The sequence below is a fragment of the Gossypium hirsutum genome, chromosome D08, assembly GCF_007990345.1.
Source record: "Gossypium hirsutum isolate 1008001.06 chromosome D08, Gossypium_hirsutum_v2.1, whole genome shotgun sequence".
NCBI classification, from domain to species: Eukaryota; Viridiplantae; Streptophyta; class Magnoliopsida; order Malvales; family Malvaceae; genus Gossypium; species Gossypium hirsutum.
This window is the reverse complement of record NC_053444.1, coordinates 62233410-62251205: the sequence shown is the minus strand read 5'-3', so window position 1 is coordinate 62251205 and position 17796 is coordinate 62233410. Positions and strand designations below refer to the sequence as shown.

The following is a 17796-nucleotide window of genomic DNA, read 5'->3' as shown; positions in this document are numbered from 1 at the left end:
AGTCGGTGAAGACTTAGGTCTGTTCTTTATTGCTTAAAAAAAGTACTTCTGACTCCAAAACCAAAAGCACTTTTGGAATAAAAGTTATGTTAAACAAACTGCTTTTGGCTGAAATTTTTAGCTTTTCAGAAATGCTTTTTTGAAAAGGAGAAGCTAAAAATTTTAACTTTTCTTCTCCCAAAAGCACTTTTGGTGCTTAATTACTTTTTCACCCCTCCAATAATATAGTACTTTCCTTTTTTTTTTCTTGGTGCTTAATTACAAATGTGTTAAAATCATTGATTAAAAATAAAAAATATTTTTTAAAATATTAATTATAAATATTTAATGTTTATATTTAAATATTTAAAATATAGCTTATATATTCTAATTAAATTTTATAAATAATTAATATGTATTGCTTAAAATTATTTAAAATTTATATTTCATATATTAAAATATTAACAACAAGTTATAATAATTTTTTATATTCTTACTAAAATATAATAATATTAACTAATTTAAATATTATTTAAATGCATATTTGTTACTTGATAATAACATGTCTAAAATTGATATTTTATTTCTCAAAAGTACTTTTTGACAGCAATGCTAAACACTCAAATTTCAAACTAAACTTTTCAAAAGCACTTCTCAAAAGCACTTCTCAAAAGCATTGCCAAACTAACCCTTAGTAAGTACCCATGATTTTCAAATTCTATTAAATTTCTTAATTCCCAATATCTCATTTCTTTGTTTATTTATCATATTCATTTGTAACTTTTTACTTATTTCACAATTTAGTCCTTAAGTCCTCAGATCAACTTATAAAAATTACTACTCTTTTTATACATGTATCATATTTCACCATTTAGTGTAAATTTTCATGATTTCCTCACTATTTCTTTCACAATTTATTTTTACATATTTAACCTACTATTCATTGTCTTTCTTATACTTCCTCAAATACATTCAAACTTACGTCTTCACTTTACTAATTCAAGATTTCAAACATGAATCGGAGATGAACCTTTACCTTATAACGAAAATTGTTTACCTTTTTAGCAGAGGCTCAGTAGACTAAACAGAACACTTAGGATATACGAAACTGATACAGAGGTGCATTATTATGCATTATTAAACAGAGAGCACTAAAGTGTCATAGAGAGAGCACAAATGTGCTAAACGGAGAGCACTAATATGCTAAAATCGGAGAGCACTAACGTGCTAATAATCGGAGAGCACTAACGTGCTAATAATCAGATAGCGCTAAGGTTCCTTAATGGCATGCCACTAATATCCCAATAGTACTTATTTCGTCTACTTGGGCAAGTCATAATATACACACATCACTTTTACACTTTTCGCATAATGCTTTTACATACTTTACAATTTAATCATTGTACCAATAATCCGTATACTTATATCTTCACTATCTTTAATACATGTAATATATTTCTTGTGATAGCCTAAAATAGGGCCTAATCGAAATAGTGGTTTCGTAACCACAAATCCGAAGTGAAATAGTTTAATTTTATAAATTTTTATTAATTACTGATTGAATGAAATATTGTGTGAAAATATGGATAGGAAATTTTAATGATTTAGTGCCTAATTGAATTTTTAGGACTAAATTGAGAAAAATGCAAAGTGTGTTCAATTAGTGATTAAATGACTTAATTGAATTATTGCATGAAATTGGAAGTGTTTATGTGGCAATTAGACCATAAATTAGTGTTATGGACACAAAAGGGTAATTCTAGAAAAATATCTAAGTAATGGGTCAAGGGCATTTTTGTCCAAATTGAATAAAAGACAAAATAAAGAGAAAATAAGTGTCCATCTTCTTCAAAAATTGAAGAGTTGCTGTCGAAACTTTCATGTTCTATAGACTAGGGTTCTTGATTTTTCTAAGCTCAATTGTAAGTGATTTCTTGCCCCGTTTTTAATTATTTTCGTATTTTTATGCTTATTGAAGCTTGAATTTCATGTTTCTACCTTTTAATTTAAATGAAATTAAAGTTTAAAAATTGACCCATTCATGATATAATTGTAAATTGATTAGTGATGTTAGATAATGAATGTTTGAAGTGTTAATTACAAGTTTTACTAGATGAATTTAGATGAAAATGTTGAAAAAGGACTAAATTGTGAAAGATAGTAAAGTGTGCATAAAGTTGTGATTTTTTGAAATTTAGGGTTGTTATGAGCATGAAATATGATTTAGTGAAGTTTGAAATTTAAGAATTTAGTGAATTTTATTTTTACGAGCTTTGGGATAAAAGTGGAATTTTTGAAAAGTTATGGGAAAAAATGTAAGTTTGCCAAAATATTGTGTATGAATTGTATTTGAATGAAATATTGATAAAATGCATTAAATTGTGTTAATATAGATCAAGAAAGAAGAAATAGTGGAAGTGATCGAAGAAAAGATAAGGTTATCGACTAAATTACAAAAATAGTCATTTTGCATCCGAGGTAAGTTATGTGTAAATAATAGTAGTATATTTTTATAAATTGTGAATTTTATTTGATATGTGAATCAATATTGAATGTGGAAGGAAAACTGTTCATGAATTATTCAAGTGATAAAGTGTTGAAAATAAAGTGTTAAGTGTAAATTTCCGGTTGAACTTAGGAATAGAAGTGGATACAAGTGACATGTTACTAGAGATCAGTGTTACAGTGTTACAGTGAGTCCCGAGTCCTGGGTGATCTAGCATGTGTTGCAAACCTGACAGCTTGTGTGAGCAGGCCCGTGGACATTTCTAGTGTTATTGATCAGTGGTAGCTTCGGTTACATATCAGTGGTAGCTTCGGCTACATATCAGTCTGGCACTTATGTGCTAAATCTCTACGTATCTGTGTATATTCCGAGTGTTCAACGGGATTAATAATGAGTTAAAGTGAATATGAAATGAAGTGTGTATGTAGGTACGTTTAAAAGAATGAGCATATGTGATAAATGTTAAGTGTAGGGGTGAGCAAAACTCGATTCGACTCAAAAAAATCGAAAAAAATTCGAATTTCGAGTTAAACGAATCGAGTTATTCGAGTTAATCGAGTTATTCGAATCAACTCAAATTTTTTTTCGAATTTCGAGTTCGAATCGAGTTGAGTTTTCGGATTCGAATAATTCGAATAATTCAAATAATTCGAATATCAAACTATAATATTTTACATTTTTACCCCAAACTCTTAAACCTTTTTACTTTTCCCTCAAAACTTTTACTCCTTTCCACTTCCCCCCAAAACTTTTACTCCCCTTTCCTCCCAACCCCCACTCTACCCAAAAGCCATTTCCCATCAAAATTTTACTCTCCCATTTACTTTTTCTCAAAATTTTACTCCCAAAAACCCTTAAAACCTTTTATTTTCCCCCAAAATTTTTACTCCCTCCCACTTTTCCCCTAAAAATTTTATTCCCTTCCCATCCCACCTCCCATCTACCCCAAACCCTCCCCCTTCCAATTTTTTTTTACTCTCCCTATTTACATTCCCTCAAACTTTTATTCCCCAAAACTTTTTATTTTCCCCCCTAAACTTTTACTTCTCACCCTTTACTCTCAAATAAAAAATAAAAATTATCCAAAAAAATCACTAAACATAAATAGTAATAATTTTATTTATATCTACTATTTATATTATTAAATTAAATTAAATTTCACATTTTATATTATTTATATTATTGAATTGTTTAGTCATATTGAATATTTATATTAAAATTGAATTATTAATTATGCCATAAAATATTCGTATTAAAATTTTATATTGGTATCAATTTCACATTTTATTTTTAAAATAACTTTTATTAAAAAATCATATTTTTACATTTAATACATTTTTTAATTCCAAAATACATAGTGACAAGAATTTGAAGATAATTGAAACAACTAAGCAAGCAAAGAAGCTAACCAGTATATAAAAAATTAATAAATAAATTATGAGGTGATGAAAGTTAATAAAAAATTTGATTAAGGTGGACAAATTTTATTACGATGGGTGACAATGGTTACAAGGACCCAAAATTATTTTTTAAAATTTAACTCGAACAAATATATTCGATTCAATTCGATTCGAATTCTATCTCACTCGACTCGATTCGAGAAAACTTCAAATAAAGTTAGGATGATAAAATGAGATTCGAAAACTCGATTAACTCGAAAATTTTCGATTCGATTCGATCGAATGCTCACCCCTAGTTAAGTGTACAAGTGCATGTGCAAGTGAAATGGGTAAGATTATGCATGTGTAAGTGATTGAAATTGCTAAGAAATGTTTGATTAGTTATATGAGAGAAATGTCAATTATTAAATGAGTACTTATTGTTTACATATAACTTACTAAGCTATTTGTAGCTTACACATTTTCTCCTTTCCTTTGTTTTATAGTGATTTGAGCTTGTTCGAATTAGGGATCGTCAGAGCTCGTATCACACTATCATAACCATCTCGGTATTATGTGTTTTCAAAATGTTTAAAACTATGGCATGTATAGAGTCTTAATCATTTTGAGTATGTTCATATGATATGACTAAGATTAGCTATTGAAATGGTTAGTAAAGATTATGTTTTGGTGTTATGTATGTTTAAATGGTAGCTAATACAAAGAAACAGTTTCTTTGACAGCAGCAGTGATGTGAATGTGAAAAATCACCATAAATAGTAGAAATTGAATTAGAGAGTGAATGATATATAGGATTAAAGCTTATCAATTCTATTTTTACATGAAAGAAACGGTGTAGGCAAAGGAATTTTTTATTTTGAGATATTTGAATTTTAGTGAGATAGGGTCAGAATAGTTTTTGAAGTCCCCTGTTCTGAATTTAGAAAATCCTTATAAATTGTATAGAAAGAATTATGGGTTATAATTTATATTTCTAGATTCCTTAGTGAGTCTATTTTCAAAAGAAACAAACAATAATATTATATGAATTCTGTACAATGAGATAATTGATTTTTAGTATCAAGAGGTCAGAACTGTCGAGTAGTGAATATGAGAGATTTTAATGAATAAACTGTACTAATTGGCTAAACCAAAAATTCTAAAAATTTTATGGTAAGAAGGTATAAGAGTCTAGTTTCAGGAAAAATTTATGGATTTAAATTTTGAGTTTCGTAACTCGAGATATAATTAAATTAGTGACAGTCGCGCATGTGGACAGTTTTGTTGTGAACAGTGAATTTAATTTTAAAAGCAAATTTTTATGCTCCGAATTGGTAAGTTAAGTTGGATGACATCTCGTACTCGATTTCGGTGATGGTCTCGGGTAAGGGGTGTTACATTTCTAAATTCATTATTCATCCATAATTCACTAATAATCCTTATCATGTATTTCACATATCACTTTTATATATTTTGTAATTTAGTCATTAGTACAATATTTCGTGTAGCAATATATTTTACTTTTAATAACACATATAACATAATTCAATACTTATTAATATTCTAAAATTCACTACACCAATTTTTCTCATTTAACCCTTAATTTCCACAACTTAGGAAATAATTATAGTTTGGATTACAAAATTCATATATTCTTTTATTTTTCACTATGTGCTTTATTATCAATATTTCCTTGTAAACTTTTATAACTTTCCAATTTAATCACCTTTTTTCATAAAAGTTCTCTATTCATTATTACACAATTTATCTTTGACATATCACTTAATTCACATAATTAATTTCACTATCTCATTTTCCACATCAAATTTCTATGTATTTTACTTGTATTATTTCCACCACATGTATTTCTCAAGTCTTTCAATTTAGTCCTTATTTCCATAAAATTTCACATTTTCCCATAATTCCACTTATCTAATTCTTTGTATATTTTTCGCTAACACATAACCCAACTATTATACTTTTATTATAAATTCCTACTTCACATAATAAATTATTTCACACTATTTTTTTATTTTTTTACTTAATTACCACTTACTTTACAAAGATCACATTTTAATCCTTAAATAATAAGGAAGTTAATAGGTACTTACCTCTTTTCTATCAAAATCTCTTGTTTTTCTCTTCTCCTACCACTTGATTCACTTACTAAACTTCTCTCTTCATCATGTCAAAAACACAATATTACCTCATGAGAAATCTTTACTTTAACATCATTTTTATGCTTTTCTATAGCTAATAAACTTAAAAATAACATAAAACCTTAACATACATATCTTATTCTCTTGAAACCATACTTTAACTTGACTTTTTCTCTCCTCCAACTTCTATTTTCTTGAATCTAACTTGATATGCTAGCTCCCAATAGTCTCCTTATTATCTTTCTCTCTTGGTGGCTATAAAAGTTCTTTTGATTTCTAAGTGAAAATAATATATTTTTGGCGAAAGGATCACACTGTAAAATTTTCTTTCTTTCTTCTTCTTCTCACATTCTTCATCTTTCTTTCTTTATATACTAAATAAAATAATAATTAAATATAATTAAATGTCAAATCAAAATATTAATAAATTAATATTTATTTAATCTAAAATATCACTAGTATCATCATTACTCTTCAAAATTATCTTCCTTGCTAAATGATCATTTTGCCTCCCATGATTTTTCAAAATTCCTCCATTGAATCATCACTCATTTTAGTAAAATTATAATTTAACCCCTCATACTTTTTCCACTTATTCAATTTGGTCCTAATTCATTCTTAGTTTCTAAATCCTTCCACCCTTAAAATATTTACACTATTAATCTTTAAATTTTCTATATTTACACTTCAACCCCTTAAATTTTAAGTATTTACTCTTGGGCCACAAAAGTTTTCTCACTTTTACAATTTAATCCTTTCTTGAATTAATATATCAAGATATACTTCCTAAATAGATTTTGTTGACATAACTCAAAATTTCCCTTTTTTTGACTTTATTTCTTTATTTTACTATATCAAGAACAATATCTCATTGTAACAACTTTCGGGGATGTTACACAAAGTGTCTTTGCCATAATCATTTAATAACAGTTTTGCGTTTAGAGGAGGTAAGCTATGGAAGCTGTGGAGGTGGTCCAGAGCCATTAATCAAGCATGTAGTTCAAAGGGTTCCAGGCATTTTTCAGGGTTCCCCATCAAGGATGAGTAGTTAAGCAGAAACTCTTTGAACTGGAAAGGCTTGTAAGCCGGAGACTCATCGGTGTCAATAAGAGATTTATCAGGCTCTATAACGCAATCATCAGATGGGTTAATAAAAAAGGCCACTGTCGTTCGAGCAACTCTCGAGTTCGTCACTGCCCGATGCTCAGCACTCTTCAGCTTGTTGTTACTGATAATCTATTCAAAGTGCAAACAAACCCAACATATAATTAGTTCAAATCAGGTCAAGCTATGGGGCACCAAATTAACAGCCTCCAACATGAAAATGTCCATAGGCCGAGCGGAAAGAGGTCTATTTAGACTTAATTAAGATATACCTGCAACTGATGACCTATGTTAACCACAAATGCATTATGCAAAGGCTCCACACCAATCCATTCCCCATCCTTGAAGACTTGAAGTCCATATACATCTCCCTGATGTAGAATAGTTAAAAGGTTAGGGTCACAATGTCTAGATACTCCAAGGGTCAAGCTTGGATCCGGGCATGGCGGGTAATGGTTCACTGATAGTAACAACGATTCACTTAGTTTATCCCCAAAGAACCCTGAACCAAGCCCCAAGCCTTCAGAAAGCAACTCCAGGATCCTTAGACCTAGTTTCTTTGCCTCAATCGAGTATGTAGCCACAATTTCCCTGCAAAGGTTATAAGAAATGGAATGAAGGTAAGAGAAATGGGGAATAAAAATCATGCACGTATGTGCAGGGTTTTAGTACCTATATCTAGTAGGCTTTAGAGGCCAAATTTTGATACAATCTTCTAAAGGATGACAAGGGTGTCTCAGATTGTCACGCCAAAGGTGAACATTTTCGTGATCATAGTTTGAACTGCTTGTGTAAAGCCTGCAAGGCCTTTTCAGATCCTCAGAGTAGATTCCGGCCTTGTCCTCAGCAGGCAACTCGAAGAACTCCTTGAAGACATTCATGGTGTCAGTAACCAGGTTTTCTGGAACTCCATGGTTAACAACCTGTTTTAAGAAGAACAATATGATGACTGATTGAACATCTTTTTATCATTGACAAAAAATTTTCTGCAATAAATTGTAATTTTGTAAAGCAAAAAGGCACTGACCTGGAAAAATCCGAACTCTTGGCTAGCTTTCAGAATCTGTTGAACTATGACAATTCGGTCATGAGCCAACGCCTTGCTGAGGTCAACTACCGGAATGGTATTGCATCTAGGAATGACATGGTTCCCAGGCCTTGCTTCAGGGGGAAATATGTAAGACTGGGGCAAGGTTTTATTACTGAACCAGCTTGAAACAAGCTTCTCCATCTCTTGAATGTTCAAGTTCTTGAGACCTTTGATCTGTTTTTGATAATTATGATGCAAAAATTTGTAACAATATAAAGGGTTCGTATAGGATGCTCAGCCGATTGAAAAAATCCAATATATGCATATCAGGGACAAAAACAAGTTGCATAGTCCTTTTCAGAAACCAATTAATTATTTTCAAATCATTGCATATTCATATAGATTATCCCAAACAGATGGGTGCCTGCCTCCGCAATTATTCGAAAATAATCATAATATAGTCATTAATTGAATCATTGATAATGACTGACACTTTAACTTTATGGCAAGACAAAAAGGAAAAGAACTGGTATAAGCAAGTATATACTTGAGGCAAATAGCACATATATAAATGACATATCAAAATAATATCGAAATTTACAAGAATTAAAGATAAAAACAAATGTCTCAGATTGTGAAATGTGATAGCAGAGCAAAAGCTATCAATTCTCCAAGCCTACAGTATAGAGCTGGCTGAATTCTGGGTAAGAGGAATACTGGGTTGCGAATTTCTTGAAGCAATACTATATTGTGGCAAAGGCAAGGCCTGTGTAGGAACTCGGTTAGTGGATGTACCACGGGCTTTTGTCTTTAACTCTTCGAGAGCATGCCGAGCTTCTCGGAGTTCTTCTGTACTTGGTCAATGGCCTTCCCAGGCATCAATTACTCGCTGCTGGAATTCAATTGCAAGGGTATAACTGAGACATCGAAGAAAATGAATTCTTCCAATCTGAATTTAACCCTAAAGGCTTAATACACATTTACTAACTGATTTTCATTTCAGTTGATGTTACCATGAGAATGTATAGTTGCAGGCAACGCATATGTTTGTCCATCTACATGTATCAGTGTAACATGCATGCAAGTTTTCTATAGAAACATCAAATTTTAGATTCTTCAAAGTGGTACTTCCATTATTGACCCTTTGAAATGCAATTTTCTTTCAGCCATGAACAGGTTTCACTTCAGCATGGCACCAGGCTATCTCTCATGACCGGGCACCATTAAAAGCAAGATATTGAACTAGTAAAGGCAAGATGCATAGAGACTAAAGAACATTTTACCTTCCCATTGCACTATATGCTTTAGAAAGATTCTGGCAAGTTTCAATTGAATCTGCATGATGAGGACCAAGAGAGACATCCAAGATGTCCTTTGCAACTGCAAAGATTTGTGTCGCTGACTGAGGCCTATCTAATTCCAAATATGCTGCCCCTAAATTGTTGTAAATATACCCGACCCCAAAATGCCTGGAGCCAAAGCTGTCTTTCAATTTCTCTACTGCATTCTCCAAGTAAGGAATTGCCTGTGGCACCTCACCTTTTAACAAGAGTAACCACCCTGTTCTAGCAGAAACACCTCCCTCAGATTGCTGTTCTTGAGGTCGTTTCTCAAGTATAGCCAATGTTCTCTTCAACAATGAAATTGCAGTCTCGAACTCATTCATATTCTCATATAGCATTGATATCTCACAGTATGCCTCAGCAACTTCAATCGGAGAAACAGTCTCTTTCTTGTCAAGATTTCCACAAGCAATCTCCAAACACCTCTTCGAGTCTGCAAATTTTTCCCAATGACAAAGAGCTTTCCCCATTGAAATAAACACCAGAGCTCAATTCTCACTGTCTTTCTCTGTCTGCTGAACTATACTTTTCAAAGTATTAATAGCCTCATCATACTTTCCCAACGCAATCTGCATATTAGCAGCATCAATTTCCGCACGAAGCAACTCAGAACTAAGACCCCAATTCTTCAAAACCCTCTGTGACAACTGATTCTGTTCCAATGCCTTCTCATGCTCCTCCATAAGTGTAAAAATAACCCCAAGAATCCTCCTATCATGTGCAACCTCCACTGAATTATGCCCTAGCCCCTTCCTATGAATCTCCAATGCCTTCAAACTGAAAGGTAAGGCCTCCTTAAAATTTAGAACCGAAACATAAGCTTCAGCCAAATCCCTATATCCCACCCCTAATTCCTTACTATCCTTCCCAAGAGTCATTTCCTTAATTTCCAAAGCCTTCTTAAAATTTAAAAGAGCCTCCTCTCTCCTCCCCATAGCTGTCTTCACATTCCCCAATTCAAGCTGCACCGCATGTAGCACTGGCCTTATATTCTCAACATTGGCAATACCCTCTTCCTCTAACCTACCAAGCAACCTATTAGCCTTATTAAGATACCCTAAACTATCATTAAACCTTTTTAAACCATAACTAACAGAACCCATCAATTGTAAAGCCACAGCAACTAGTAAAGAAGGTTTACCATCTTGATCCAATACTTTCAATGCTCTGTCAGCAAAAGATAGAGCCTTTTCAGGGTCTTCACCTTATCGGTCAAGTTTGAGTCCAATTTTTAATGAAGCTATTCCCAGCTCTCTCTCGTCAAAACAAGCTTCCATATCTTTAAACACTCTGAACATTTCCCCAGAGGTTTTACCAGACTCAAAAGCTTCCTCAAGATCGGATTTTTCTCTGAGTTTTCTCTAGCTAGAAGGCAATTGGGTTGGTTTTTCCACAAGTGTGTTGAGATTACGAGATGGATTTGTTTGGAATTGGTGTAGCTTGAAAATTAAACCTCGGGTTTTTGCACAGCATTGAAGGTGACGGCCGGTTGAGTGAAACTGTGAAGAAGATGATGATGATGGAGAATTCTCAAAAATGTAAGCTCTCGAGAGTAAAGGAGCGGCCTTTATGGATCTTTGACGATTGAATTTTGATAACAGTAAATTTGAAGCCTTCTTCATCCTGAAATTGAGAAATTCTCTGGGGATTTTCACAAGCTTTGGAGCAAGGGTTTTTTTTTTTTTTTTTGTAAAACCCTTGTAAAATCCTTTGTTTTTATCTCAAGGTTTAGTAAGGGAAACAGCACTGAAACGTTGTCGTTTCGTTTCTAGTCCTACCTTTGTTAATTAGAATTGTCTTTGTCCCAATGCTTTAGTACCAAAGAGAAAAACAAAGAAAAGGGTTAATTATGCTATGCGTCCTTAAACTATAATCAGATTTTTATTGATCTTTAAATTTCAAAATATTTTAATTGAGTCTTAAAAGTATCATTTTTATATCAATTAAGACCTCTTTTTCACCCCTAACAATTAGTTTGGGCGTTAAACAGTCCTTCAAACATAACATGCAACATATTTAGTACACATGAATCAAATTATCAATACGTACTTGTTCCTAATTAATACTATACTAATATATTGATGATTCAATTTGATCATTTTGAAATAATTTGAGGATGTTTAGTGAAATTAACCCCAGAAAAAAAAAAGCTTAATCATGGCAAATACGTATACATAAACAAAAAAACTATACAAAAAAACACATGGATTTGAATGAATCATTTGAAACGATCAATGCCTTACAATTGTTCGTTTATACATATCAAAAGGCTAACACTGAATTGGAGTGCAATATATTTTCTCTAAAATGGAGTTTAGGCCTTAAAGAAATGAACCTCATAATGAACATATATATACAACAATGAATATGGAAAGTTGGAATTTGATTTGCATTCCATTCATCTGAAGGTAAGTACCAATCCAGAAACTAAGAGCTTATTTGATTAATGGAAGCCCGGGGGTCTTAAATTTACGGTGGGAGATTCGGGAGATGTGGTATAGATACCGTCAAAATGAAGATTTATGTCCCCTCCAGCTTCAAGATCATCCATGTAAGACATATGGGATAACCTCCGAGAATCCCGCCAATCAAGGTATTGATCTTGCCCTTGTATGCTTCTCTCGGATAAGTTATCATACCGACAGTCTGCAGGATAGTGGTTGAAATCAGGAGGCTCAAGAAAACTTGCTTGGGGCTGTGAACCGTGTAAGCCACTTCGGTCCCACCAATGGCTCCATGTATGGTGTGCCAAGTCATTTGCATCATGATGCTGAAGTGCACTGTCATGGAAGAAAGGAGCTGATGTCGAAGCTTCAAGTTGCGACTGCGACCGATTGTCATAGTGGTGTAGCCAGCGATCTTCATCTATTCCTTCATTATGTCCTAGGCTAGTTGGCCCCCAATAATCCACGTGCTGTTGCTCGGCCGGTTCAAATTGCCTTGTTGTGGTGTCTCTCCTATGACTTCTCACACGGTGAGGTCGAGAGGTATAATACCAATCGAGAAGATATGGGTGATTCTTTTGAACAGCGTCAATTATCCATGAAGACCTCGAATCATTGCCGGAGCCCGGAATATTGTGTTGCATTTCTCTTGATGAAAGGCCGTTTCTATCTCTGTAAGCTCTTGGTGGGCTACCACGCCACAATCTATCCAGAGAATATGTGTGTCCAGTTCCTTGCCCTTGCAACTTTTGCTCCCTGAAAATTCTAATATTTGACAGGAACTGCTTACCCTGAGCATCCGGTTCCCACAAAGGATAGCTACTCTGGAAACTGCACACGCAAAAACAGAGAAATTATACACGAGGAAAAAGAAGAAAAGAGAGGGAAAACACCATAATTAAAGAATACCATGAAAAAGGGAAATCATGGCTCTAGAAGGAGAGGAATGCATTCGAAGCACTAAACCAACAAATAAATCGCAAGTAGCAGAAAAACAGTATTTCGTACAAAGCAATAGCATATAATGTCCCATCAGATAGCAGTTTAAGGTTAAAGCCGAGACTAACTGTCAACTTCTATCATGGCAAATGTAATAAGTAGTATAACATTTTGGGCTGATTTTGGGTTTTCCGATTTACATTCACCTCATAAATAGCTCTAAGTGCAGCCGTAGGACAGAGCAAAATCATACCTCAAGAATGACTTCTCCATTTTCCCTTGGGAACTCCTTTGTGCACGAGGCACATTGTGTGGAGACCCATATTTGCTATTGCCGTGGTTTTGGAAATCAAAGGCACTAAAACTGCAAAACAAAGGGAACAATCGTGCACGTCATATCATTTAATAGGCACGTGATATAACTAGTAATAAGGTCCAAAAGAAGTTAGAAGAAAAAGAGCAGTCTACCTGCAAACGTGACCGACACCTTCAACATCTATGGTAAAATCGGCGATGAACTGTAAAATGTCATCCACCTGCTGCAAAATAAACATTCTAACAGTCAACATTTTAACTTGAAAAGCAAGATGTAGGGTGTGGGAATCAACAATAGAAGAAAAGAGACAGAAATAAAACCTTTGGGACAACAAATAGAAGCAACAATGGAGTGAGGAAAATCGAGGCCATCTCCTCTAGCAATATCATTCCAGTGTACTGCATCACAACGACACAACATTGATTCAAACAAGCACTTGATGTAGCAAAATACTCGAATGAAACAATATTTCCCGGACTTTTATAATCAAACAAGCATGCAACTCCGAGATTACGAGTATAACAAAAATAGGGATTAAGTGGGGTTTACCTGATATAGAGTTTCAAACTCTATCCGGACTGTTTCGATGTTTTCTTTACCACGCCATCTCTTCGGCATATAATGTGTATGCTGTACCACCATAGACATTGCTCCTCCTGGATCAAGGACCAGAAGTTCATCTGCAACAGCAGCCCGGCTAATTGCTGTTATGGTTCCAAAAATAGCTGCATACCAAAACAAGTTCCGACCAAATATCTACAAATTTCAAATAAACATGTAAATAACTAAAAAGTAAAAATATAGAACAGTTGAACGGAAAAGAAAATAAAAGAATTTGAAAGGGTGAAAGCTTTAGAATATTACATGGCCCTCTAGCAAAGATTCTTCCACAAAGGCAATGATGATCAAGACAGCAGCAAAGCCGCCAGATACAAATGAGATAAATTTTGCGATAATGGAAATAACTGGTGAGGGAAATTGCTTTAGGTACTCGGAAGCATGCATTACACTGCTATTAATCCGATGCCTAAATAAATGTTCAACCTGTAAAAAAAAAGATAAACAGTATATATAAAAACACAGCATGACAACATGTGAAACAAGAGAACCTATAAGTGTAAAATATGCATTGCAAGAAACAAATTGTTATCATCTTATTCTCACGGTAGATTCTAAACAACTTTTCTTCTGTATGAATAAACTTGAACAATGGACTAACACTCAAGATTACTGGATAAAAGTAATAACACAAGCTTGTGAAAATAGGCAAAGAGGAAGGGGAGATGATAATACCTCGTTGAATTCCCTAAACATCCATTTTGACAAATTAGACCATCTTCGAGAAGAAGCTGTACTTGGATGATTATAGAATTGCTCAGCATGCCTTAAGAAGAGATAAACCAGCATGAATATGACGAGAAATGGAGAGAGTAGAAGCATAGTAAGCCCAACAATTATAAGCCTCTTCTTCAATGTTCTAGGATTAGTAATGAAGTCCCTTCTAACACAAAAGTTTCTGCCAAAAAAACAAAAAGGCGTTCCAAAAGGAAGTTGGTTATGAACCCCAGAATTGAGGTGTATTTTGTTTCTTAAAAGTAAAAAAGAAAAGAAAAGAAAAGAAAAACCAATCACGAGTGCTTTTAGATACTAAAATCAGCAAAACCTCATAAATATGTCAAGGTTAATTTCAGGGTTACATTTGAAACTTGCAGTACTTCATAAAATATTTCCTTCCTAAACATAGAAAGACAATGGATCAGTAAAACCTTTCAGAATTTTGATATATATATATACGCGCACGCGTACACGCACATACATATATATGAAAAAACTGTATATCTTGATAACTTGTCTACAAAAGCCCCGCAAAACTTATCTAGAGAAAAGCAAAAACAATTCAATGGCATCACTTTTGTTCATATTTCAACACCAAAAATGTATCTTGTTATACTTCCTCACACGATAAGGATTGTATAATAATCTTGAAATGAAAGTATAATACATTAGAAAAATGAAGAAATAAGCAATTTTATCTTTAGTTAGAAAGTAGAGAGCCAAATGTTCATGTAAAGCTAAACATACCGGTCAAACATGCTTTGCAATATACACCAATTTAAGGTCCATTCAAGTGACTTTGTCAGGATCAGACGATGTCGCATTCCACCAGAGCCAAATTTGACAGTTGGACCAGCACCTGGAACCCAAGGTGAAATAGGAAAAGCAAGCACTCCTTTATTAAGCATTCCAATCAAATAGTTCTCCTTCCGCATCAATCGCATAACCACATCATGAGTAGAAAGATCCTTGACCACACAGAGTTGTGAAGAACTTTGTAATCGGACAACCCTTTCAAGTATCATTGCCCAAGGCATGGTCTGAATCTCACTGTCGGTAATATGGAGACTGCAAAATAAAATTAAAATAATTATAAAATCATCAAACAATTATAAGGCACTACTGCCGTAAATGCTCTACCAAAATGCAAATCTTGTAACTTACCTGTTATAAAAGAAATGTTGTATACCAAGAGTATCCTTTAATTGTGCAAAAAACCTCAAAAAACAGAATACCCAATAGACGGAAAAAAGCACCAAATATCCAACAACAATAGCTTTTGAAAGTGTTAAGGGAGTTAATGGGTGCTCATGAAGTGCTTCCTTAGCAAGATCACACGGTTTAGTTCCAGACTCAACCGCATCCATCCCACATTTTGCATTGCAGAGACCATTCCAATCAACAAACAATAAGAAAAACCCTGAGAAACATATGGTAAAGCACACACTCAGAAGTTCAACTATCCATTTTATAATTATGCACCAAAGCCCCTTTTCACAATAGTAGCTATAGAGCCGCTCGAAAAACAAGTCCAAGTCAGCAATCGGTTCCACATTTAGACTCTCACCATTGAGAAGCCCCGAAGGGCATTCGCTACGAGGACTAGCTGGTAACCTTCCATAGTCAGACAACTCAATCTCAGGAGGCACATCACCTAGTAAGCCTGTTGTCAAAGAGGATTCACCACCCCATCTCAACCTAAACATGCCAAGAGCATTTGCAGCCCTTTGCCCCCAGAACATCATTTATAAATCTTGATGGCAGATAAAAACAGCCAGTCCATTCCCAAAATACGCAAATTTTTTATGAAAAGGTTCTGCCAATAAGAAGAAAATCAAAGAATTTCCCTTTTTATGAAGTACATATGCACATGCTGACATTCATCAGTAGGTGGAAATAGAAGCAAAAGTGAAAACCAATCAATCATAATGGAGGATAGGACAAGAAACAGATTAAGCAAAATTATGGACAGTGAAAAACCGATAAAGCAATTACTGGGACAAGTAAAAACCAATAAAGCAAGATGTTAAATCCTTGCACTAATTAATTAAGTTCAAATACCTGCAAAATCATGGGTTGGAACAGAAGCACGACCGTTTCCTCGATCAACCAGCTGGTAACAAGTTACTAGATGCAACACTCTGAATCTAGAAACTTAAATTGCCGATTTTTGAACACCGACAGCAAGAACTGTCTGCAAAACCATAAGAATAAGCAAATAGGAAAAAAATTTAAACCGGGATAAAAATTTCAGCAGTTATATGCTATGTGGTAACATGAATTTGGAATGCATATAAGAAAACATGAACTTTAAATTTACAGATATCTACTAGTAGTTCAACTTTACCACTAAATAAGCATCCAACAAATCCACGAATTAAAGAAAATAATCATAAATATTACATTTACAGGTGCTTTATTACACAATTTCACTATTCTCAAAATCCAAGTCCATTATTTTAAGATCTAAAAGTTCCCAAACTCAACTCTATAACATCCTAAATATCACAAAAAACAAAACTTTACTCCATATATCTATCAAAAGCTTAGCAGCAAAAACATGCTAAAATTGGCCATTTAAGTCAACCAAATATTTCAATATAAACTAAAATAAACCCAAAATTTATCCATATAAAAGATAACAAAAATAAATAAATAATCTGCCAAGACTATTCATTTTCTACAGTAAATTACAAAAAGTTCTCGAAATTTACCCCCAACCCATCAACGAGCAGCTCCTACAATACCCGAAAGAACAAAGACATAATCAAAAAGCGCGAATTTGGCCAATACCCACCAAAGATTATTCCACTAAACAAAAGAACACAAAACCAAAAGATTGAACTTTACCCGGGAATTATAAGAAAAGGAATAATGCAGGGTATGGAAGGGAATAGATAGGGTCTGTAAAAAAACCAATTTTTTATTAATCAATTCAAGAATTTAATGAAATGTGTATTGAAGGGGTTTTTTAATTTTTAATTTAAAGATTAAATGCCCTAAACTTCGCTTTGAGCGGCAGAAGGAAGGACATTCGTTTTGGTTTTGGCAACGGCAAAACATCTATTTACAAGTTTCTCTTTCAGAATTTAATAGTGGCTAATTTACCAAAAAAAATCATTTTTTAAAAAAATTACTGAAATGGGCCGGTTTTTTAATTATTTACCGAAATGGGTCATTTTCCGCGAAATCGCGTCCACGTTAGCGCGATGTCAGGGTACGTGACAGGACATCGCGTCCACGTCAGCGCGACCTGCTAACG

The 17796-nt window shown here is 33.7% G+C and overlaps 2 protein-coding genes and 1 pseudogene across 5 annotated transcripts; all 3 read right to left on the bottom strand.

The window, feature by feature from the left end:
• Positions 1-6831: 6831 nt before the first annotated feature.
• LOC121219931 (hyoscyamine 6-dioxygenase) lies at positions 6832-8541 on the bottom strand. The gene is made up of 4 exons (XM_041098704.1): positions 8155-8541; positions 7800-8050; positions 7400-7718; positions 6832-7259 (listed from the first exon to the last, which is right to left on the bottom strand). Exons 1-4 carry the CDS (start codon positions 8356-8358, stop codon positions 7011-7013), a joined length of 1023 nt encoding a protein of 340 aa, XP_040954638.1. The 5' UTR covers positions 8359-8541; the 3' UTR covers positions 6832-7010.
• A 134-nt stretch (positions 8542-8675) lies between these two features.
• LOC107939958 (protein KINESIN LIGHT CHAIN-RELATED 2-like) lies at positions 8676-11122 on the bottom strand (annotated as a pseudogene).
• Positions 11123-11688: 566 nt separating this feature from the next.
• Positions 11689-17595, bottom strand: LOC107939956 (autophagy-related protein 9). 4 transcript variants are annotated; one of them, XM_041098702.1, is made up of 13 exons: positions 17385-17577; positions 17249-17272; positions 16596-16728; positions 16102-16350; positions 15699-15954; positions 15282-15602; positions 14493-14715; positions 14064-14243; positions 13749-13955; positions 13520-13597; positions 13352-13422; positions 13137-13247; positions 11689-12775 (listed from the first exon to the last, which is right to left on the bottom strand). In XM_041098702.1, the coding sequence occupies exons 4-13, from the start codon at positions 16277-16279 to the stop codon at positions 11944-11946; spliced, it is 2457 nt and encodes an 818-aa protein (XP_040954636.1). In that variant the 5' UTR covers positions 16280-16350; positions 16596-16728; positions 17249-17272; positions 17385-17577; the 3' UTR covers positions 11689-11943. The 4 variants fall into 4 exon arrangements, with proteins under 4 accessions (XP_040954636.1, XP_016728835.1, XP_016728841.1 ...); XM_016873346.2 differs by having other exon boundaries at positions 15699-16350; positions 17385-17595; XM_016873352.2 differs by having other exon boundaries at positions 13352-13419; positions 15699-16350; positions 17249-17577.
• Positions 17596-17796: the final 201 nt, after the last annotated feature.